Here is a 25,872-nt window from a genome sequence, read left to right on the forward strand (position 1 = left end):
TGCTTGTTGTCTCGCCCATTAGATTGTAAGCTTCTTGGGCTGGTAGTGTTTTTGAAATTCTTTTTGTATCCCCAGTTTAGCACAATACCTTATACAATAGTGCTTAATTCATGCCGAGGAGATAATTAGTTTGTAATGAAAGCAAGATTGGTAATTTTGGAGATAAGAGTTTTGGTCTAGTGATGAGGTATTGTTGAGGTGTGGACCAAATGTTGAGGTGTAGACTACATGTTGAGGTCTAGATTTGGGGTACCTAAATGAAATTAGGGTTTAGTTAAGGTCTAGTGGCAGGTTTGGGGTACAGGGAGTCAGAATTGGATTCGGCGCAAGGATACGGTGGTAAATGAGGTCTAGTAGTGGCACTTAGTCCCCAATAAAAGCATTTATTAGCCCGAGAGCTAGATTGATAAAAGAGGTTTATTACTGAGTTTAGAAGTAGGAGATAGGTGAAGGTAGAGATAAGGAGGGCACTGGACAGAGGGTCCAGTGGACAGAGGGTCCTCACATGGCGACCATGTTTGGAATCTCTGCAAAGAGGGGTTCCCAGTGAGGCCCTTTTAAGTCGGAGACTTAGCTCCAGGGGCTTTGGGGTGTAGCCCCAAAGTTGGCTCAGATCCGGGTGGGGCTGGGACAGGTCCGGATCTTCTATTGGAATTCAAAGGGAGCAGGATTTGAGTCAAAGGGTAATTTACATTAACTGGGCGGGGATGGGGGGGTGAGGGGGTGAGGGGGTCGGGGGGTGAGGGAGTGGGGGGGTGGGAATCAAAGATTGGAATCTTTCCCTAATCAGTATGACTGGCCTGCAAGTAATGCTTTAGATCCTGGTTCTAAAAACAAGGGATAGTGCCCACAAGTTGTCCTCCTCCAGGGTGAGCTTCCCCATTTCCCTGTTGGCAAACTTATTTTAAAACATAAAGGCTCCTAACTTCCCGGGACACCAAGCCTAGAGGTCCAGAAGGAGAGGAAGAGTAGGCTCCAAAGTCAGATCAGCATCCCGTATGGAGCAGTAATCAGGTTGTCTGTATCCTTCACCAACGCAGCATCCCAGTCACCTATAGGGGACTGTATGAATCCTTCCTCTCTCTTACGCTCCCTCGCGGGGCAGAGAGGGAAAACACGGACCAATGGGCAACCTTGGCGCGTCCATGGGGCGGAGTCTGCAAAAGCTACCCTATTGCTAAGCACTGCGCATGTTCAGTACTCCTGAGTCGGTTCCGTTCAGTGGACCGGAAGTCAGGAAATCCAGCCGCAGGAAATAAAAATGGCTGCAGAGGGAATTCGTTCTGTGCTGTTCGTGTGTCTGGGTAAGAAAGTGTTGCTGCTCCATCCCCTCTCTCCCGCTCCATCTTGGGGTTCCGCCGGATAACGAGGAAGGTGGCTTAGACTTAGAGATCTCCGTATTCTGGATTCTTTGGGTCCAAGAAATGGATTTGGAAAGGGCTAACACGGCGCACCCTCCCCTCCCCCAACTCTGTCTTTCGGGGCTTTCTCTCCCTGCTCGCCCCTCAGCCACCTGGCCCGACTCCTTGCCCTTTTCATTGGTTCTCATTCCTTCCCCCTTGTAGCTGCTGAAGGTTATCTTGGTCATGCTGTCATATTAACAATAGCCGGCATCTGTATGGTATTTTTTAAAGTTGCAAATTGACTTCCATTGTTTGATTTAGATCGTCAGAAATAACAAATCATCAGGCTGTACGCGTCCCACTAGAAAAAAGAGGCACAGAGAAATTCAAAACATATGACTACGCCATTACCCTACTGAAAAATCTTCAGTTTCTGTATTCTAGGGTGAAAATAAATTTTCAGCTTGTCATCTAAAGCCTTCCATCATCCTCTATATCTGTTTTATTTCATTATTCCTCTTTGTATTATTCCTCATTTTCCCTCTTTCCCTTCTTTCTTTCTCCCCCAACCTATTCTCTCCTGTTTGCCATTCGCTCACTTAAGAAAACTAGTTTGCTTTTGCCAGTACATGACATTGCTAGTACAAGGCAAAAACTAGGGAGTTTTTTCACAGGTTTAATACAGTTTTTATAATAAACTTCCACTCCGTCTCTATTATAGAAACACTCCTACATAGGTCTTTATTTCAGTAATTAGCATGCTTTCTTGATTCTACTCTTAGGTACTTTATATTTACTTAGTACTTGTGTGTATCCATCCACTTCCCTGTATAAGCTTCTGGAGGATAAAGATATTTTTTTCTTTGTATTTCCATCAACTATAGCAATTATATGTCACCACCTGGTAGTTGTTGTCACTTCGTAAATTTTTATGAGGAATCCCAAATCACTGTCTAAAGGAGAATTGCAACCTGGATCAGCCTAATTTCAATAAAAGTGCATTATTATATTTTTCCATAGGAGAACAGATAGCTTTACTATTGCCATAGCAAGATATTGTAATTTCCCTCTTTTTGTTTTGCCTTACTCTGTGGTAGTGCAAAGTAATAACCCTTGCCTCTTAGGCCAGAGGGCTGTGGGACCTTTAAAAAAATTCAAAGGATTCTTTAAGACATCTCCAAAAGTAGAGCCAGAAGATGGTAGATAATATGTTATCAAGTTGTTATTGTAAAGATTAAGGTTACTGATGAAATAATTCAATTCCACTGAGTTTATTACTTTGGTAGTTTCAGTAACTACTTTGCTTTGACAAAAATATTACATGGTCTTCTGTTTGTGCAAGATAAATGTCAATCTAAAAAAGACATCTGTTACTTATATTCTCCAAAACTACAGAGATATCTTTGTTTTGGAATTCTTCCCAGTTTTTTATTTTGAAGCCCAGAGGTAAATTAATGCATTAAAACATTTCAGGAAAATATTGACAGTATTGATATTTCAGAGCATTTTAGAGGTACACAAAAATAATATTTGAAGAAAATACTTATAGTGCCTTATAAGTATGTTTTCCTCATATAAGCCTTGTGAAATAGGTTGTACAAATTAAGGATAAGGACAATAAAACTTAAAAGAAGTTAATCAAGTTGATCACATTTATCCCATAGCAGAAGCCAGACTCGAACCTATTTATACTACACTATACTTCCCTTACAGTTTACAAAATTTCATAAAACTTTTATTGATAACATACACTTATTTAAATATATGTAGATATATGCACATGGGGTCGCGTGTGTCACACACACACTATGAGAAAGAGAGAGAGAGAGATGGTTGAAGGTAAATGAAGATCAGAAGATAGTAGCAGATTAGGAAATAGGAGGACCAGAAAAGGCCTTCTTCAGAAATTGTTCTTACGAGTGCATGTCATATAGACAATCAGAGGTATGAGGTAATCATCAGAGGTAAGGAGAAAACATCCCCTTTATGGAGGACAGTTGACTCAAAAGCACAGAAATGGAAATGTGGGAGTGTGCCTGAAATCATAAGTATATGGAAAGGAATAAGGTATCATAAAATGGGAGAAATAAAAAAAGGATTTATTTGTGAAGCATTGTAAAAGCCAAATAGAAGACATACTTGATTTTGGGGGTAATAAGGAGCCACTGATACTGAATGTGGATGTGTAGTAAAGGATGACAAGATCTGATTTGATCTTTAGGAAAATCTCTTTGGCAATTCAGATGAAGATGGTTTGAAATGGCAAGATACTTGAGGCAGGGAAACCAATCTGAAAACTCTTAAAGTTGTCCAGGTTAGAGGTCATGATGGTTTGAGACATAGGATAGTGACTGTTAAGAGACAAATTCCTGTCAAGATAGAAAAAACTGCTTAGCAACAGATTAATTATATAGGGTAAATGGGAGTAAAAAGTCAAGCATATGTTCAAGAGGCATTATCAAGAAAGAAAAGGAGTAAAAGAATTAGCTATGTGACGTGAATGAAGAGTTGCAAGTTTGTAATTGAGGACTAGGAGATGGTCTTTACTTGGACAGTGGTAATTAAGTTTGGAAGAGAGAATGATTTCAGGAGAATAATAATTTTTTGAACATGTTGATTTCAAAATGCCTGTGGGATATACAGTTTGATATATAAAAGTCAGTTGATAATTCAGGATAGTAGCTCAGAGATAGGCTGGACATAGATATTTGGGAATCATTTTCTTAGAGATGATAATTAAATTCGTGGAGCTAATATATCATTAAGTGAGGTAGTATAAAGGGAAAAGAGAAGAAGAATTTGGACCACTGTGGGGTGCCTGAAGGCTCAGAGAAGTTAATTAATTTGGTCAGCATCATTGATACTTGGTAGCAAAACTGAATCTTGAACCTAGTCATTTCAGCTGACAAGTGTTATCTAAACTCTGCAGCTGTTTGTTTAGGAAATTGTAATGGGCTGAGGTTTGAGTTGATGCACTGAGGTCCCAAGTACTTGAGGCTAAATAGTAATTGGGCTATACTCTATTAATATACATGATTGGATAAAGAATGGTCCCTGCCCACTTGTGCAAGTCCTGATGTGTTGTACAGGAAATGACGATTTTGGTGGGTGGAGGCAGAGAGAGACAGGAAGAGAAGCTGGGAGAGATTGGGCCTGGGTTCCATTCTCCTAGCTGCTGGTCCTGTGGCTGCTGATCTAGCTAGCTTCTTGACTCAGCTGCACAATTGCTATCGCCGATTATCTTCCACCTCTGATCCTTTTTCACTGAGAATAAAGACTGACGATTTTCCCCTAACCTGAATTCCTGACTCCTGCTGATTTAAAAATACATGGTCTTCACGGGAAATCTTTAGAGATAGTACCTTGGGTGAAAGCTAAAGAATTATATATAATATATTTTTAGTTGTATTAATTTTTAAAAATATATTTTCAGATGAAAGTTTTTCAAACCAGGGCTTTGATATTTTACATTGGAAGGTTCTTTAGTGCAGGAATCCCAAATATGTGTGCCCATGTTGTGTTATACGCAGTTTTTCATGCACCCCTAGTTAAAAACTCTGATTTACAGTGTATTTGTGCCTTTTAAAGACATCCAAATAAATCCACTATTTTATAGTGCTCTTTTTCTGTTTTGCAAAGAGAATATGTAAATAAATCCTTACTCTGAAATAGAAAAAAATATTAGCTTATTTCACTCAGGGACTGTCATCTTCATGAAGTTAGATGAAGTTAGTTTGGAAACTACTGACTGATTCATAGTAAAAAGTTTACATGCAGTAGTAAACTACATAATGGGAGTAGAAGTGTCAATATTTATGTTAGGACAAACCAATTTTTGTTTAAATTTCAAACAGTTTGGAGGTTATTTGCAATTTTTCTTTAAAGGCAATATTTAATATGATAAAAATCATAACTGTGTCAATTTCTGGGAGAAGAACTATCTCTCCAGAGTTTTATATTTGTGGTTTCTGTAATATACCAGATTGCTTCTATATAATGAGAGATAATTTCTCTCATGACCCTTATTCACAGGTGAGCCTTTCCTTTACTTGTAATTCATTCAACAAACCTCTAATACAGTATCTGTTTTGTGTGGAGCTCTTTTGGGATCTGAAAGAGGAACAAAACTTAGATATGTTCAGTTCAATTCAACTTAACATTTTGAAATGTCTACTAAATGTCAGACATTGTTCTGGGCAATAGCACATGGAATCTATAAGCTAGTTTAAAAAAATCATTTTGATAACTATATTTTAGTTATAATTTGTTTGCTTTTGTAATCACTTTTTTAGTTAAAAAAAAAAAAAAAAGATTTAAGGATCTCTGCTCTAGAGCTAAAGATGAAATAGACCATAATCCCAAACATCTTTTATTTTATTGGACAAATAAAAACATGCACAGAGAAGCAAGTAGAAAATAAAATAATAATGTGGTAGGGAAGAGGGGCATACTAATAACTGGAAGAATCTGAATGGACCTCAAAGAGGAGGTGATACTTGACTTAGCCTGGAGAAAAGCTTGTGATTCTAAGGGCAAAAAACATCCAGTTATGGGTAGCTTGTACAAAAGTGTCAAGGATGAAATGATATGCAAAATTTAAGGTGTTGCAAAATAAAATGCTATGTTATATCTGAGCACCAGGGATATTACCAACAGGGAATTTGAAAAGTATTCAAGGAGGTATAATGTAGTCGAAAAATTTGTCGGATCCAAGGATTTCTTTTTCATTCTGACTCTATATTTTACCAGTGTGACCTTGGATAAATTACTTAAGTTTTCTGGGCCTCAGTTTCCTTATTTATGAAATGGAGAGGTTGGGCCAAGTGATCTTGAAAGTCCCTTTCAGCCCTAAACCTATGATCTATATATCAAGATAAATAATCATGAAATAAAGAAGTACCTAGAAGGCTTCTAGTTTGTAAGTAGAACTTGTGAGATTTATGAACAGATAGGGATAGGAAATGACCAGATATAAAAGGCATGGGTGAGTTATGACTTGTAGTTGATAGAGAAGTTCCCACACTGATGAGATCACTAAATCTATAAATATTTTGTCCATCCAGATAGCCCTTTCAAGCATATAAAGCACTTTATTCACTATCCTATGGGATAGGTAAGATAAGTTATTTGATAGATTGATGTTTAAGTATTAATATTGAAAATGGCTTTATTGCTCTCCAAAGTTACTTCTTGTTCGTCATAGACAACTTGGTTGCTAAGAGATATGAGTTTTTTTTTTTTTAGTATATAATTTTTAGTATTATATGAGCATATAAATAAGTATTTTGTATGCAATGTATCTGTCCAAAACTTTTGATACAAGTACCAGACCAGAAAGTTTGGAAAACTTTACACGAGGCTTGTAAGCTTCATGAGGGCAAAAACCTTTGTCTTAACCTCTGAATATGTCTTCTCCAGCACAGTGCATTGTGTTTTCTATTCTGTTGGCACTTAATAAATGTTTGTTGAATTGAATCTGATATGTTCCATAAACTTCCCTCCTGTATGTTTCAGGTCCTTATGAGCATCAGATATTGCAACCTAATGGAATAACTCCTTTTTTTTTTTTTTTTTTTTTTAAATGACACATTAGTGTTTATTTTTTTATGGTAGCTTTTTACTTTTTAAAATATATGCATTTTTTAACGGTCACTCTTGCAAAACCTTGTCTTCCAATTTTTTTTCCCTCCTTTCCTCCCCCACCCCCAAAATGGAAGTAATCCAACAGAGGTTAAACATGTGCATTTCTTCTAAACATATTTCCACATTTATCATGCTGCACAAGAAAAATCAAATGAGAAAAGGGGGAAAAATGAGAAAGAAAAAAACAAGAAAGTCCGCAACACCACAAAAGGTGAACACAAAACACAAAACTAATGCTAATACAAAAAAGGTGAAAATATTATATTTTGATTCCCTCTACAGTCCCCATAGTTCTGTCTCTGGATGCAGATATTCTCTCTATCACAAGTCTATTGGAATTGGTCTGAATCATTTCATTGTTTAAAAGAGTCATGTTCATCACGGTTGATCATCACATAATTTTGTTGTTGCTATATATAATGTTCTCCCTTGGTTCCACTCACTTCACTTAGCAACAGTTCATGTAAGTCTCTCCAGGTCTCTCTGAAATCATCCTGCTGGTCGTTTCTTACAAAACAATAATATTCCATAACATTCATATATCATAACACATTCAGCCATTCTCCAACTGATGGGCATCCACTCAGTTTTCAATTCCTTGCTACTACAAAAAGAGCTTCTACAAGATTTTGGCACATGTGAGTCCTTTTCCCTTTTTTATTATCTGTTTGAGATGTAAACCTTGCCTTGTAGAGACACTACTAAATCAAAGAATATTCATAGTTTGATAGCCCTTTGGGTATAATTGCTCTCCAAAATAGTTGGTATAAACAAGGTTTTCTATTTGCCAGTTTGAACTCGGGGCAAAGCACATTTTATTGCATTCCAAAAACTTATTATTTGTGAATTTTGGATTTTCTCTTCTTTGGCAACCATCTCTGTGCCCTAGTTTACTATTTCTGCAATTCTCCTTTGAGACCTCAGACTAGCACTGATTGATAATTAAGGTATGAATATATTATCAGATTTTAAAAGTAATTTGTCTTTATGTCATCATTGTGAAGTACCATTTCAGTATTACCAACAAATTACAAGAATTTTTACTTTTCTTCATATGTTATCCCTAAAAAAAAACCCTAAACTTTTAATCAAATTCAAATATTGATTTCATTGGCATTGAAAAAGAGAATTTTAATTATATTTCCCCCCTCCTTTCTGAAACCAAGAGGTGTGAATGAATGAAGCAAAGCAATGGGCTTCACATTTTTATTTATTATTATTATTATTTTCTTAACGATTTCATGTGAATTAATGTGCATTTCTTCCTTTTTTTTCTTTTTTAATTAAATCATACTTCTCGCAGTCATCAAGCACTTATTTATTTCATCCTGCTCCATCTCTATTTCCATCTGGAGGAAAAGGAACAACAAAACCATTACAACAATTAGGATAGTTAAGAAAAAATAAATTTATGCATTAACCATGTCAAAAAATATGTTACATTCTGCATATCTGGTCCATCACTTTTGATTCATCATTAGGCTTCTTGAATTGTGATTGATTGTTACATTAATCACATTTTTAAGTCTTTGAAAATAGTTTTTGCCTTGTTAAGAGTCCAAATGGTTTTCTTGGTTCTGCTAATTTTACTCAGAATCAATTCATTCAAGTTTTCCCTAGGTCTCTCTGAAGCACTGTTTCTCATAGTACAATAGTATACTATTACATTCATATGCCTTAATTTGTTCAATTATTTTTCAAATAGTGTTCACCACCTAAGTTTATAGTTCTTTGCTGCCACAGAAAGAGTTGCTATAAGAATTTTTACATATATTTATGTAGAGGATCTTTTCTTCTGTCTTTGATCCTTTTTGGATTATAGGCCTAGTAGTAGTAGTAGATTAAGTGATATTCAAAATTTAGTAATTTTGACATAATTCTGGATTACTTTTCAAAAGGATTGTGCCAATTCACAGTTTTACTAATATGCTATAACAGTTCACAGTGTTACCATCACTCTCTTTCCTTAGTCTCTCCAATACTTAGCATTTTTCTTTCCTATACTTTTATCTCCTCTCACTTCTTGATACTTTACAATCTGGTTTTTGACTTCAGACTTGTATCTAAACTGCTGTCTCCCAAATTTCCAATTTTGCTCTCTTAATTGTCAAATTCAGTAGCCTTTCTCAATTCTTCTTGAACTCTTTGCAGTCTTTGACACTGTTGATGGTCCTCTTCTCCATGACACTTTTCTTTAGGTTTTTGGGACACCAACCCTTCCTGATTCAGTTTTATTTGCTAGTTCCTCTACCAGGTCACTTTCACTAACCATGCATACATTGGACCTTCTTTTCCTCTACACTTGGTATTGTTATCAGCTCCCATAGATTTAATTATTTCTGTGCTGATTTCAAATTTTCTTAATTTTCAAATTTACTTAACAGCCCTTACATTCTGTTGAGTTCTAGTATTTAATCTCCAGTTGCCTTTTAAACATCTTAAACTGGATATCCAGTAGACATATTAAACACAACAAATCCCAAACTGAACTTGTTATAATTTCCCCCACCACAAACTCTTCTCTATTCCTCCCTTCTCTTCCTTCACATTTTAGTTATCTCTGGGGTCTATGGTGAAATTTAAAATTGCTTAAATTTGCATTTTTCTATTGATTTAGAAGTTTTTTTATATGACTATAAATATCTTGGAACTATTATCTTTTGACAATTTAGATTTTAGAGATGGAGTTGGGTACATGTCTCATTCTTATAATTTTTTTTTTTTTTAATATATTGTAAAAATGAGACTTTTACCAAAGAAACAGTCTGGGGTAAAGTTTCATTTGGATTTTTTCCCCCTAGTTAAATAGTCCCCTTTTAATCCTGGCAGCATTGCATTTGTTTGTGCAAAAACTTTTAAATTTTATGTGTTCACTATTGTCCATTTTATCTTCTGTGATTGTCTTATTCCTTATTTGATCATGTACTCTTGTTCTTCCCATAGATCTGAAGAGGTTATTTCTTCATTGTTTCTCTAATTTGTTTATGATGTGACTTTTAAAAATCTAGGTCATTTGTAGTTTATTTTGTGGTATGTGGTATGAAGAATAATTTTAACTTAAAAACAAATAAACATGATCTTTTAGAATGATATAATTTAAAACTTGTGGGAGAGGGAAAGTGAGAAAAATAGTGAAAGTTTCCTTAACAATAGGTCAGTAAACTTTGGGAAGAAAATAAATGTTATATAAAGATATTAAATATTATCTGCAAAATAAGCTTAAAATTACTTTTTAAGTAACTAAATGAGTTATCTACCTATACATTTTTATGTTAGTAACTCTTTGTAATATGCCCTAGTTATCTATATGTTCCACTAACTAAAGCTTAGTTTTATTTCTTCAAATTTTCAAAAGAACCAGAATGAAATATTGATTTTAAAAAATCTGTTAACTGCTGGAAAAGTTGAAGAAGTAGTGTGTTTACATAGCAACCTAACTATATCCCTGAAGATGAAATTAGTAATACAAAATCTGTTTAATTTAGAAGGAAAATTTATTACTGAAATTGTCAAATTCTAGTTCAAAATCTACTTACATGTTCATTTTGAGCTTTCCCTTCAGTTGTGACAAATTCTTACATGGCAATTTCCAAATTTTGTATGATGATAGATTCCTTTAAAAAAAAAAAAAAAAAAGTATGTGAAGAGTGAGGCTCATGCTGTCTCAAAATGGATTACCATTGGCAAATGAGCAGAGCACAGCAGCAAAGCTGGGGCTGCCACCTCTCACAGTTGAACACAGCATGAAGCCCTCCAGAAGGCCAGGAAGTATGCCATGAAACAGAGCATCAAGAGTGTGTTGGTGAAGCAAAACATTGCTGGCCAGCAACAGTAGTTCACCAACCTCTAGGTGCAGCAGTGATAATGGGCTTTGGATATCCTTTCTCACCTTTGTAATTGATGACAGCTCAAAGGCAGAAGGCACTGGCAATCGTGTCAGGTGTCTGTGGGCTCCATCTACTATAAGTTGGGAGAAGACATCATCTGCCAGGCTTTTGCCCCTTTTGAACCTATAAAGAACATAAACATGTCCTGGAATTCAGACACCATGAAACACAAAGCATTGGCCTTTGTGGAGTGTGAGGTTCCAGAGAAGTAGCCCAGTTGGCCTTGTAGTAGATGAACTCTGTGAGGCTAGGAGTAAGAATTACTAAGATGGATAGTATACAGGCCCATTACTGAAGAAGTTAGAGCTTTCAACTGCATCTACATGGCTTCAGTGCACAAGGACCTCTCAGGTGATGATATCGCATGTGTTTGAGGCATTTGAGAAGATCAAGTCATGTATTTTGACCTGGGATCCAAACACAAAGACTATGATGGCTTCTGCTAATATGAAAAGGCTCAGTCAACTCAAGACGCAATCTCATTCATGAATGATTAATCTGGGAAGCTAATAATTTCAGACAAACAAGGCAGTTTTACCTACCACTCCTGGGGATCTTCTACCTGCAGGTGCTGTGGCAGCTAATGCCATCATAGCTAAGGTCATTGCTTAGGAAGCAGTGCTGGTACAGCTTTGCTGGGAACTCTGGCCACTCCTGGGTTCGTGTCACCAGCACTGACTCTGGCCCAGCCACAAGGGGCTCTCCCACAAGATGTCTTGACAGCTCAGGCTCCTGGAGTCCTCACAGGTGTGACCCTCTGCAACATCCTATTGTCCTCTTTCTTCTGTGGGTACAATGAACTCCATCTTAACTAACTCTCCAACACTAGGCCTCTTGGAGCCCAAAAGGGAAAAGAAAGAGGAGGAATTGTTCCATGAGTCAGAGTTGTCAGAGATATGTGCAGGATCACATGAATATATCAAGCAGTAGTGCCCACTACGTTGTCATGCAAAAGCTGTTTCAGAAGCACAGGTGATGGTTCTACAAAACATGGTGGACCCCAAAAGGCATTGAAAGACCCTTAAGACCTGAGGGGGAAGTGATAAAAGTGTGTAGCAAGTTTGGCGCTGTCAATTGTGTAAGCATTTGTCAGGAAAAGCAAGGTGAAGAGGATGCTGAAATTATAGTCAAGATCTTTGTATATTTCTGTATAAGATAGATAGGCCCTCACAGCGAGTATTGGTTTGCTGACCAAAAGGTGGTGGCTGAGGTCTATAACCAAAAGCGCTTTGACAGTAGTGACTTATCTTTGTGATTTCAGCTCAGCTTTTCCCCAACCTCTCACAGACTTGAATTTTATTCTTGTCTTTCTCCTTCAGTTTAGAAACATATGTAGAACTGATTTCAATCCTCACATGACTTTTTTTTTTTTTTTTTTTTTTTTTTTAGTTAATTTTTGCAGTTCAGCAAGTGTTTGCTCTGCTGGAGAAAACCAGTAGAAGATACAGACTTCCTCTTAAGGATTCCCTATCTGGGTAAATAATGCACACATAATGAAATAGAAGGATACAAAATAGTATATGTCTGCCTTCTGATTTCTGCAGATAAGGGAGTATCCATTTGAGACTAGGCCCAACCCTACCAGCCCTGTCTGGTTTGAATAAAAGCATGAAGGTCATACTTTAAAAAAAAATCAGTATTTTAATTCAAATAACACTTTTTTTTTCCCTTAGATATAAAACACATATAAAAATATGCATATGCAACATGGGTAATACATACATATATAATATTTTGTGTTTGTTCATATGACATGTATATAGAACACTCTGTACATGTAGCATGTATATGTATGAATATACACAAACATGTATATAAACTATATTTCTTTTTTTTTTTTTTTTTTTTTTTTTAAATAACTTTTTATTGCCAGAATCCATGCCAGGGTAATTTTTTACAACATTATCCCTTGCACTCACTTCTGTTCCGATTTTTCCCCTCCCTCCCTCCACCCCCTCCCCCAGATGGCAAGCAGTCCTATATATGTTAAAGAGGTTACAGTATATCTTAGACACAATATATGTGTGCAGAACCCTAGAGTTCTCTTGTTGCTCAGGGAGAATTGGATTCAGAAGGTATAAATAACCTGGGAGGAAAAACAAAAATGCAAACAGTTTACATTCATTTCCTAGTGTTGTTTCTTTGGGTGTAGCTGCTTCTGTCCATCCTTGATCAGTAGAAACTGAGTTAGATCTTCTCTTTGTTAAAGAAATCCACTTCCATCAGAATACATTCTCATACAGTATCGTTGTTGAAGTACATAATGATCTTCTGGTTTTGCTCATTTCACTTAGCATCAGTTCATGTAAGTCTCACCAATCCTCTCTGTATTCATCCTGCTGGTCATTTCTTACAGAACAATAATATTCCATAACATTCATATACCACAATTTACTCAACCATTCTCCAATTGATGGGCATCCATTCATTTTCAGCTTCTAGCCACTACAAACAGGGCTGCCACAAACATTCTTGCACATACAGATCCCTTTCCCTTCTTTAGTATCTCTTTGGGGTATAAGGCCAGTAGTAGCACTGCTGTATCAAAGGGTATGCACAGTTTGATAACTTTTTGGGCATAGTTCCAAATTGCTTTCCAGAATGGCTGGATGTATTCACAGTTCTACCAACAATGTATCAGTGTCGCTGTTTTCCCACATCCCTTCCAACATTCTGCATTATCTTTCCCTATCATTCTAGCCAATCTGACAGATGTGTAGTGGTATCTCAGAGTTGTCTTAATTTGCATTTCTCTGATTAATAGTGATTTGGAGCATATTTTCATATGGCTAGAAATAGTTTCAATTTCTTTGTCTGAGAATTGTCTGTTCATATCCTTTGACCATTTATCAATTGGAGAATGGGTTGATTTATTATAAATTAGAGTCAATTCTCTATATATTTTGGAATTGAAGCCTTTATCAGAACCTTTGACTGTAAAAATGTTTTCCCAGTTTATTGTTTCCCTTCTAATCTTGCCTGCATTAGTTTTGTTTGTACAAAAACTTTTCAATTTGATATAATCAAAATTTTCTATTTTGTAATCAGTAGTGATCTCTAGTTCTTCTTTGGTCCTAAATTCCTTCCGTTTCCACAGGTCTGAGAGGTAAACTATCCTATGCTCTTCCAATTTATTTATAATCTCATTCTTTATGCCTAGATCATGAACCCATTTTGACCTTATCTTGGTGTATGGTGTTAAGTGTGGGTCAATGCCTACTTTCTGCCATACTAATTTCCAATTTTCCCCGCAGTTTTTGTCAAATAATGCATTTTTATCCCAAAAGCTGGGGTCTTTGGGTTTGTCAAACACTAGATAATTAAAGTTATTGGCTGTTTTGTCCTTTGAACCTAACCTATTCCTTTGATCAACTAGTTTATTCAAATAACACTTAAGAATTTTTAAAATTTTTTATAATAAAACATTGATGCAAAATAAAAACAATTTATAAAAATATTGATAAAATCCTTTATAGATAGTTTTCTCATTTACTGTTTCTATAAGTTACCATAATAAAAATATTATTAGTGTTGTTAAGTCTTTTCTGTATAACATTTCTCAAAACCTACACAAATGAAGACTACTAATTTGACTTTGTAGTAACTAGAGAGGAAAAAAAAAACCCTATTTTATGCAAACAAAATGTTGAAATAGCAAAGTTATTCTTGCTTTTACTAAAAGATGAAATATAAAATGATTCTTAGGTTCAAGTGCTTATTACAACTTGCTTCCATTAGGCAAGCCTTTGAACCATACTTGTTCAGAGAGCTTAAGATTACATGTATCATTTGTGTTTATCTGTTCACATTTGCAAATACCTACTTTAAAACTAGAGTTGTTTGTGAAGCCCAGCAAATGATTAATAAATAGATCTTTACTTGTATTTATTTTTAGGAGAGCTATTTTTTAATTTGGGAAAGATAAAATACTATGTTATAAATATATTTTTGTAGTTCTTTACCAAAAATAATCATTAGACACAAGTTTCAAAAGAAAATTTGCATGATAAAAGAATTTTGTTTGGATTTTAAAAAAAAAAATTGCATCCATAATAGCAATTTCTTTTGTCAAACATATTTTAAACCTTGTCAAAAGACTAGTGTCCTTTTATGAGAATAAAAATGCCCAATTTAAATATGCATGTGTTATATATATGTGTGTATATATATACACACACACACACACACACACACACACACACATTATATACGGAGTATTAATGTAGATATATATGTGTGTGTATGTAAAATCTAGTAATTTATCTAATTCTTATGTAAAATTGTTAGGCTTTTCAAATAATTGAAAATGAAAGTCTCCAGACATATGAACGGTTATCCTTTCTACTACATCTCCATATGGAACCATGCAAAGCTGCTTTGATATATGATTTGAAAAACACTCTTTAGTTCATTATCAATAACTTCAGGTAATATGATTTTTCTGTTTAATGAGGCTTTTTGTCACTTTACAGTTTGTTGTCTGACAAGACAGAAGAACATTTGATGTCACAGAAATGGTTTTGAAAAATATTTGCTTTTACCAAAAAAAAAACTTAATTTTCTTTCTAATTGTCCTATTAATGAATGTATTTTACATATAGCCAGTTTTCATTCAATTTAATAGATTTCATTTTGTCTGCATCTAGAATATTTCTACAAAATAAACAGTCATAAATCCTAGGATTTATGAATATCAATGATAAACATAATTGTGTGAATCTGAGCTTTTATTTTGTCTTTCTGTATTTTCACCATTTAAAATGAGTCTCTTGTTTTTGCATGCACTAACTTTAGTTATCTTAGTGTTTTTCCCTCTTCACACTCATTATGTATTTATCTTCAGCAAAAGAATATTTCACTTCTCAAAAACTTAGAACATTAAAAATTTGACAATTCATTTGTTAAAATTAATATTTTAACTGTTTCTTTAAATTTAGTTTCTTAAATTGTAGCACTTTTTTTTAAACCAATTTATTTGTTACATATAGTTTTACAAAATGAATGAGATTAAGGAATATGACAGATTCTATGAATAGTACAATTATGGAAATGTTTCTGGATTTCACAGGATTTGTATTAGATTCTTGTTCCTTTCAGTTATTACCAGCATGGCATTTATTTAGTCAGTTAACTTCTCTAAAAATCAATTTCCTTATCTGTAAAATACTGAGATTAAACTAGGTGGTTCAAAGGTCCCTTAAATTAATTTAAATTAAAGATCCCTCTACTTTTGGAACGTTTCACTTCTACACAGAGATTGTAATTTTAAGTTTGCCTAGTTCACATTCAATAAGCCATTACCAGTTTATGGCAAATTTCACTAGAATTATAGGCTCAAAATTTCTCTCTCACATATTGTCTTAAACTGTGTTGCATTTGCTGCATAGAAGTTCAGTATGTTGATCTTGTTTATTTAAACTTTTATTTGAACTATTTTCATCTTAAAACTATTATATATTTGTGCGATATTTAGCAAAACATGCCAAGTGATTTTGACACTTTATTTGTACCTTTCCTCCTTTTTTTCTCCCCTCACTCCTACTGATCAAGGAGTTATGTATCCTTTCTTCCCTTGGGGGTAACACTTAATAGTTTGGAAAAATAATAGAAGATAAGTGGGAGAGAGTTTTGAAATATAGACTGAGAGTTGGAGAAGTACAAACCTTTGCAAAGCAGAATTCCATTTCATTTATTCATTAAAGGAAAAGAGAACCAGAATAAATGGTTTAGATTATATAGATAACCTGCAACCTGAAAGTATGTGACTTCATTAGTAAAGTACTTAATATTTGGTTTTTCAGTGTTAATTATAGGTCAAAAAATATGGGTGGATTTATATGCCAAAAATCTAGCCAATAACATGTAAATTTAGGATTTTTCAGGGTCATTATGGTAATTGATAATAGTCATAGATTAATGTGGTCCAGGAGCCAAGAGAGCTGGGTTTTAATCTTGGCTCAAGTACTGGGTAGCTTTGTGATCTCTAATTTCATCTATAACTTTTTAGAGTATAAAAATATCAGGAAACCAAAAAATTAGATATCTATTCTCCTAAATGATCTTTAAAGGTCCTTTCTAACTCTAAAATTTTGCGTCACTGATTACATATTTATCATTGTATCATTGCTAATGTGAAATGTGGTTTATTTAATGACTAGTTCTTAGGAAAAAAACGTTCTCCAATTATCACTTTTTCTCAGTGGAAAAGACATTCATGTGTAGCCCTTAAAGCTTTGCAAAATCTTTACATACTTGTCTTGTTTAAACCTTATAACAACTCTTCTTCATTTTTGTAACCTGGTTTCCAGGAATAATAGGGAATAGTAGCAAGGGATATTTAGACTTAGTACACCTCCAAATCTTTTTCATTCTGTCTTTTTGTTTTTGAAGGTAATATTTGTCGCTCACCTATAGCAGAAGCAGTTTTTAGGAAACTTATAGCTGATCAAAATATTTCAGATAAGGTAAGTTTGTTACTTGTGTCTTTTAGTATCTTTCATTGGTCATCCCATACAATACATCTTTTGGGGGAGGAATATGTCAAATGTTCTTTTGTTTTTGTTTTTGTTTTTTTCTCCCCTATAGTGGAGGATAGACAGTGCAGCAACATCTACCTATGAAATAGGAAATCCCCCTGATTATCGAGGCCAGAATTGCATGAAGAAACATGGCATTACCATGAATCACATTGCCAGGCAGGTACTGTACCTTAACTTCGTTCAAAATGCATATGTTTTGTGTTACAGTGGATCACTGACAGTGCTGCTGTCTCTGACTGGAATGTGGGGCGTTCCCCAGATGCAAGAGCAATAAACTGCCTAAGAAATCATGGCACTAATACAACTCATAAAGCAAGACAGGTAGAAAAGATCTTGTTTAATTTTCAATGTGTGGCTTGCTCTCTATTTACATATGTTGCATAATGTTCCTTCAAAGTCATACATTATTTAAGGGCCATTTAACTTTTAACAAAAAAAATCAGACTAAATATAGCTATTGGGATGATTATATGAACTGATTATTTATAGCAATATGTAATGTATAAATTGCATAAATATTAGGTAAAACATAAGTTATGTATGGTTAATATTTTGGAAGTTTGTCATCTTATTATCCCTAAGTTCAGAGATAACTGGAGAGTTTCAGTTAAACCTATGTATATCAATATTTGAGGAGTCTTTCCTAAATTTTCATTGTACATAAAGTTTCATTGTCCAAAGAAATACTTTGACAATGAAACTTTATGTACAATGAAAAAAAAGAAATACTTTTCCATTTTTATTGTGTTGCTGTGTGCTGTGTGTGTGCTGTTTTTTCCTAACGCTCTCTTGTTTTCATTAATTTTTTATGACTTCATAATATCTGGAAGAAACATGGGAGTATTATTTATGTCTAGTTTTTATTGAGTCTAACTTAGGAGAAATTCTAATAATCCTTTTGACAAAGGGGTACAAGATATGAAGATAGTAATCTTTTTGACAGAGGGTACAAGATATGAAGATAGTTCAATCAGTGAGAGGTTAGCATAGGATTGGTGGCTGGGAGTGTGGTAGTGCTATGTGAGCTAGTCGGCTGAATCCTTTATAATTTTTGAGATCCTAAGAAGTATGTTGAAATTTAAATCTGCCAACTTTCTCCGATTAGCTAGCTTTCTAGTAAATTCAATCAACATGTATTCTGTGTCTCCTTTATAGTTGTTTCTATAAGCCTTGTTTAGAATTGTAATTTGAGAATGATGATTTTAGAAATAAATTATTAGCATTCAAGTTTGGTTTTGAATTAAATTTATATTTCCTATGTAGGTCTATTTTTACACAAATGAATTTTTGGATATGGAAAATATGTAAAACAATATTTTTCCTTAGATCATCTGATCATTTTTCTTTTTCTCCTATAGTTAGTATTATTATACTCTGAAACAGAGTCCTTACCCTTTTTTGATAGTCTAGTGGAGCCAGTGTACTTTTTTGGAGTAACATTTTTAAATGCATAGAAATACAAATAAAACCAAATATATTGAACCAAAATCAGGCTCTCTCTCTTCTCTCTCTCTCTCTCTCTCTCTCTCTCTCTCTCTCTATCTTCTCTCTCTCTCGTAAGTTCATCCCATTAATATCTCTCTCAAGTTAAGAGATCCTAACTTACGAAGCTTTGTTTGAAAACAAATAGCTTTAAAGGGTACTATAGACAATGAAGCAATATCAGTATTAAACATGTATGCACCAAGTGGTATTGCATCTAACTTCCTAAAGGAGAAGTTAAGAGAGTTGCGAGAAGAAATAGATAGCAAAATTATAATAGTGGGAGATCTCAATCTTGCACTCTCAGAATTAGATAAATCAAATCACAAAACAAATAAGAAAGAAATTAAAGAGGTAAATAGAATATTAGAAAAATTAGATATGATAAGTCTTTGGAGAAAATTGAATGGAGACAGAAAGGAATATACTTTCTTCTCAGCAGTTCATGAAATCTATACAAAAACTGACCATATATTAGGACATAAAGACCTCAAAATTAAATGCAGGAAGGCAGAAATAGTAAATGCTTTCTTTTCAGATCACGATGCAATAAAAACTGTATTCAACAAATTGTTAGGGGTAAATAGACCAAAAAGTAATTGGAAACTAAATAATCTCATCTTAAAGAATGATTGGGTGAAACAGCAAATTGTAAACACAATTAATAATTTCACTCAAGATAATGACAACAATGAGACATCATACCAAATTTTATGGGATGCAGCCGAAGCGGTAATAAGGGGAAATTTTATATCCTTAGAGGCTTACTTAAATAAAATAGAGAAAGAGAAGATCAATGAATTGGGCTTGCAACTTAAAAAACTAGAAAAAGACCAAATTAAAAATCCTCAGTCAATTATTAAACTTTAAATTCTAAAATTAAAAGGAGAAATTAATAATATTGAAAGTAAAAAAAAAAAAAACAAACTATTGAACTAATAAATAAAACTAAGAGTTGGTTTTATGAAAAAACCAATAAAATTGGCAAACCTTTGGTAAATTTGATTAGAAAAAGGAGAGAGGAAAATCAAATTAGTAGTCTTACAAATGAAAAGGGAGAACTTTCCACCAATGAAGAGGAAATTAAAGAAATAATAAGAGGTTATTTTGCCCAACTTTATGCCAATAAATTTGATAACCTAAGTGAAATGGATGACTACCTCCAAAAATATAGGCTTCCCAGATTAACAGAGGAGGAAGTAAATTGCTAAAATAGTCCCATTTCAGAAAAAGAAATAGAACAAGCTATTAATCAACTCCCTAAAAAAAAAAATCCCCAGGACCATATAGAGTTACATGTGAATTCTACCAAACATTTAAAGAACAATTAGACCCGATGCTTTATAAACTATTTGAAAAAATAGGAAAAGGAGTACTACCAAATTCCTTTTATGGCACAGATGTGGTACTGATACCTAAACCAGGTAGGTTGAAAACAGAGAAAGAAAATTATAGACCAATCTCCCTAATGAATATTGATGCTAAAATCTTAAATAAAATATTAGCAAAAAGACAACAGAAAATCATCCCCATGATAATACACCACAATCAAGTAGGATTTATACCAGGAATGCAGGGCTGGTTCAATATTAGGAAAACTATCAGTATAATTGGCCATATTAATAACCAAAGTAACAAAAACCATATGATCATCTCAATAGATGCAGAAAAAGCATTTGATAAAATCCAACATCCGTTCCTATTAAAAACACTTGAGAGTAGAGGAATAAATGGACTTTTCCTTAAAATAATCAGTAGCATCTATTTAAAACCATCAGTAAGCATCATATATAATGGGGACAAACTGCAACCATTCCCAGTAAGATCAGGAGTGAAACAAGGTTGCCCACTATCACCGTTACTATTTAATATTGTATTAGAAACGCTAGCTTTGGCAATAAGAGTTGAGAAAGAGATTAAAGGAATAAGAATAGGCAATGAGGAAACCAGATTATCACTCTTTGCTGATGATATGATGGTATACCTAGAGAACCCCAGAGACTCTACTAAAAAGTTATTAGAAACAATCTACACCTTTAGCAAAATTGCAGGATACAAAATAAACCCACAAAAGTCATCAGCATTCTTATATATCACTAACAAACCCCCAACACTTAAAGTTAAAAAGAGAAATTCCATTTAAAGTAACTACTGACTGTATAAAATATTTAGGACTCTATCTGCCAAGGGAAAATCAGAAACTTTATGAGCAAAACTAAAACAGTTTCCACACAAATTAAGTCTGATCTAACTAATTGGAAAAATATTAAATGCTCTTAGATTGAGCGAGCAAATATAATAAAGATGACAATACTACCGAAACTAATCTATTTATTTAGCACTATACCAATCAGACTCCCAAAAAACTATTTTGATGATCTAGAAAAAATAACAATGAAGTTCATATGGAAAAACAAAAGGTCAAGAATTTCAAGGGAATTAATAAAAAAAAAAAAAATCAAATGAAGGTGGCCTAGCTGTACGAGATCTAAAATTATATTATAAAGCAGCGGTTACTAAAACCATCTGGTATTGGCTAAGAAATAAACTAGTTGATCAAAGGAATAGGTTAGGTTCAAAGGACAAAACAGCCAATAAGTTTAATAATCTAGTGTTTGACAAACCCAAAGACCCTAGTCTTTGGGATAAAAATGCATTATTTGACAAAAATTGCTGGGAAAATTGGAAATTAGTATGGCAGAAAGTAGGCATTGATCCACACTTAACACCGTACACCAAGATAAGGTCAAAATGGGTTCATGACCTAGGCATAAAGAATGAGATTATAAATAAATTAGAGAAACATAGGATAGTTTACCTCTCAGACCTGTGGAAGAGGAAGGAATTTATGACCAAAGAAGAACTAGAGATCACTATTGATCACAAAATAGAAAATTTAATTATATCAAATTGAAAAGTTTTTGTACAAAGAAAACTAATGGAAGATTGGAAGGGAAACAATAAACTGGGAAAATATTTTTATAGTCAAAGGTTCTGATAAAAACCTCATTTTCAAAATATGTAGAGAATTGACTCTAATTTATAAGAAATCAAGCCATTCTCCAATTGACAAATTGTGAAAGGATATGAATAGACAATTCTCAGACAAAGAAATTGAAACTATTTCTAGCCATATGAAAATATGCTCCAAATCATTATTAATCAGAGAAATGGAAATTAAGACAGCTCTGAGATACCACTACACACCTGTCAGATTGGCTAAGATGACAGGAAAAGTAATGACGAATGTTGGAGGGGATGTGGGAAAACAAGGACACTGATACATTGTTGGTGGAATTGTGAACACATCCAGCAATTCTGGAGAGCAATTTGGAACTATGCTCAAAAAGTTACCAAACTGTGTATACCCTTTGATCCAGCAGTATTTCTACTGGGGTTATACCCCAAAGAGATACTAAAGAAGAGAAAGGGACCTGTAGGTGCCAAAATGTTTGTGACAGCCCTGTTTGTAGTGGCTAGACGTTGGAAAATGAATGGATGCCCATTATTTGGAGAGTGGTTGAGTAAATTGTGGTATATGAATGTTATGGAATATTATTGTTCTGTAAGAAATGACCAGCAGGATGAATACAGAGAGTCTTGGAAAGACTTACATGAACTCTGATGCTAAGTGAAATGAGCAGAACCAGGAGATCATTATATTCTTCAACAACGATACTATATCAGGATTTCTGATGGGAAGTGGATTTCTTTGACAAAGAGATCTAACTCGGTTTCAATTGATCAAGGATGGACAGAAGCAGCTACACCCAAAGAAAGAACACTGGGAAATAAATGTAAACTGCTTGCATTTTTGTTTTTTTTTTCCTGGGTTATTTATACCTTCTGAATCCAATTCTCCCTGAGCAACAAGAGAACTGTTAGGTTCTGCACACATATATTGTATCTAGGATATACTGTAACCTATTTAACATGTATAGGACTGCTTGCCATCTGGGGGAGGGGGTGGAGGGAGGGAGGGGAAAAATCGGAACAAAAGTGAGTGCCAAGGGATAATGTTATAAAAAATTACCCTGGCATGGGTTCTGGCAATGAAAAGTAATTAGAAAAAAAAAAAAAAGAAAAGAAAACAAGTTATCTTTTTGTTTATACCTTCAAGGTAAGTGTTTAATACTGAGCCTTAGAAATGAAAATGTCAGATAATTAACATGGTATCTCTACATGTTATCTTTCTGTTGTCATGGTCTTCTTTGAAAGCTAATGACAACAATTTTTGTGAGGCAGAGTAGGAATTGTCCCCTGAAACTGTCCAGTTCCCCTGCTCTTCACTCCTTTCCCCTCCCTCTTTCCAGGTAGGATATCATAGTCTTATGTATAGATGCTCTATCCAAAGGAACGCAGTTTTTGATTGCTGAAACCTTTCTAGGTATATTGGAATTTTATTGACCAATTATAGGTTCCCAACCAAACCCCACTTAGTCTTTCTTTCGGCCCTGATTGGGTCAGAGTTAAAGTAAATAGCATTTGTTTCTGTTTTGGCCAGAAATCCTTCCAGATTGATTTTTTTTTTTCTTTTTTGGACTAGATAGAAGTGGCCATTCTCTGCCATTATAGCCTTACCTCAGTCCAACTGAAACCTATTAAAGACCTTACCCCAAGATTGCTCACTGTATTCAGAACCATCTCTAGCTTCCTGATCTCTGTCTTGCTTCTGAACCCAGATAGTTGTTAAGGAGAAAGTAAGACAGGTATCTTTTTACTGCCCTCTTTCACTTAAATCCAGTTCATTTGTATGTTAAGATATCACCTTTCTAATGTCATGATCCAATTTTAGAGATAGCATGAATTTAAGTACTAGGAATTTTAATAATATCCAGCATATTTACTAGAAAAAGCTTTTATTGAACATAGTTTTATTTTGAATATCTTTGCTCAGATTCTTCCTTAGTATTTTTACCTTAAATTCTGCCTTAGGAAAATGGAGAAACCTAATTTCCCTCATCCCTTCCAACATTTGTCATTTTTCATAGGTATGAGGTGATACTTTAGAGTTGTTTCAATTTGCATTTCTCTAATCAATAATTTAGAGCATTTTTGATATGATAATAGGTAGCTTTGATTTCTTCTGAAGAGTACCTGTTCACATCCTTTGTTTATCAATTGTGGATTGGATCCTATAAATTTGACTTACTCCTCTTTATATTTGAGAAATAAGGGCCTTTATCAGCAAAATTTGCTTTAAAATTTTTTGATATTCATTGTTTTACTAAAATTTAGTTTCTCTGATTATCTCTTTTAATTAGGTTTGTTTTAATCGTCTGATTTTCTTTCAAGTGTGTTTCTTGTAAAAATCATGTTATTTGATTCTGCTTTCTAATTCATTCTGCTACCAGCTTCCCATTAACATTCACAGTTGTAATTGCTAGCTATATTTTTCTCCATCTTATTTTCTTCAGTTTAACTTTATTTCTCTTTATCTTTTTTTCAAAAGTCTTTTTTGTTTCTGACTACTGACTTTCTTAATATACCCTTCCTTCTATCATCTTCCCCTCTTCCCTTTTGAGTAAGAGATTTCTCTACTCAATTTTATGTATGTTAGTCATATATGTGTACATATGTATATGTGTACACATATGTGTATGTATGTTTATAGATGTGTGTATATATTTTCTTCTTGCTTTGAACCAGTTCTGATGAGAATGAGGTTCAAATATTGACTCTACTTCTCCCTATTCCCATTTTCTCTTCTACTATAAAAGCTCTTTATTATTATTCTTTTACGTGTGAACAATTTTTGTCATTCTACCTCGTCATTTCCCCTACTCCCGGTACATCTCTCTTTCTCATCCCTTTATTTTTTTTTTTTAGAAATAATTCCCACATAAATGACTCATTCATGCCCTCTGTGTAGAATCTTTCCAACTGCCGAAATAATGATAAGCTTCTTAGCAGTTATATGTTATTATCTTCACATATAGGAAGGTAAATAGTTTAATTTTATTGAACCCTCTATGATTACTCTTTTCATATTTACCTCTATGATCCTGACTGTGACTCCACAATGTTTTATTTCTTTCTGATTGCTTATGACATTTTCTGCTTGATCTGGGAGCTCTGGAATTTGGCTGTAATCTTGGGGATTTTTATTTTGGAATCTCTTTCAGGTGGTAATTGATGGATTCTTTTAGTTTCTATTTTATCCTATAGATCTAAGCTATCAGGACAGTTTAAAATTTTTTTCCAGATTAGCTGTTTTTTTCAATGAGGTATTTCATATTTTCTTCCATTTTTTCATTCATTTTACCTTGTTTTGTTGTTTCTTAATGTATCATAGTTATTAATTTTCACTTGCCCAATTCTAATAAGCAATTAGTTTCTTTAATGAGCTTTTGAACCTTTTTTCTTTCTCCTATTTGACCAATTCTGTTCTTTTAAGGTATTTTCTTGATAACTTTGTCAAATATGTTGCCTTTGTACTCTGAAGTGTCTCCTACTGTAATGTAACAGACCTTTCCTGCTGACTTCCTAAGTGGTCTTAAACTGCAAAAATGTCTCACTTTGACTTCTTTTTGATTCTACTGCTCCAAAATTTGATTTGAGTAGTTCTTTTAAAGTTGTTTGGAGAGATACATTGGGAGAATTTCCTGTAATTGACCATCTTGCCTCGGTCTTCATACATTATATACATATATATATATATATATATATATACACACACACACATACATACATACATACATACATACAACACACACATTTATATATATATGTTTTATTTTTTATCTACTTTAGGTTCTAACTTTTTCCATTGGAGTTTTATTTTTTCCTCTACTTTATATATATTTGGCGTAGTTTTACCTTTTCCATTATGGTTTTTTTGAGCTTCTGTAACCCAGGTTTAGTGATCAACCTTCTGGTGATAAGCTTTTCTGAACTTAGCCAAAGTTGTACTGTGATATTTGCAGTTGTTGTTAGAACTGTATTTGAAGCTTACTCACCAAAGCTTGGACTTTACCA

General features: G+C 34.0%; 1 protein-coding gene and 1 pseudogene across 2 annotated transcripts in view; both read left to right on the forward strand.

Moving 5' to 3' along the window:
• Positions 1–1,200: 1,200 nt before the first annotated feature.
• The window catches only part of ACP1 (acid phosphatase 1), a 36,203-nt gene continuing 11,531 nt past the window's right edge, over positions 1,201–25,872 (forward strand). Inside the window, exons 1-3 of one of the 2 annotated variants that reach the window (XM_012539912.2) lie at positions 1,201–1,304; positions 17,264–17,337; positions 17,459–17,572. In XM_012539912.2, the coding sequence (XP_012395366.1) occupies positions 1,262–1,304; positions 17,264–17,337; positions 17,459–17,572 (231 nt within the window). In that variant the 5' untranslated portion in view covers positions 1,201–1,261. Of the gene's footprint in view, positions 1,305–17,263; positions 17,338–17,458; positions 17,573–17,619; positions 17,734–25,872 lie in introns of both variants that reach the window. The other variant, XM_012539913.2, reaches the window with a different exon arrangement.
• LOC111718623 lies at positions 8,092–12,254 on the forward strand (annotated as a pseudogene).

This window comes from Sarcophilus harrisii, chromosome 2 (assembly GCF_902635505.1).
Source record: "Sarcophilus harrisii chromosome 2, mSarHar1.11, whole genome shotgun sequence".
NCBI classification, from domain to species: domain Eukaryota; kingdom Metazoa; phylum Chordata; class Mammalia; order Dasyuromorphia; family Dasyuridae; genus Sarcophilus; species Sarcophilus harrisii.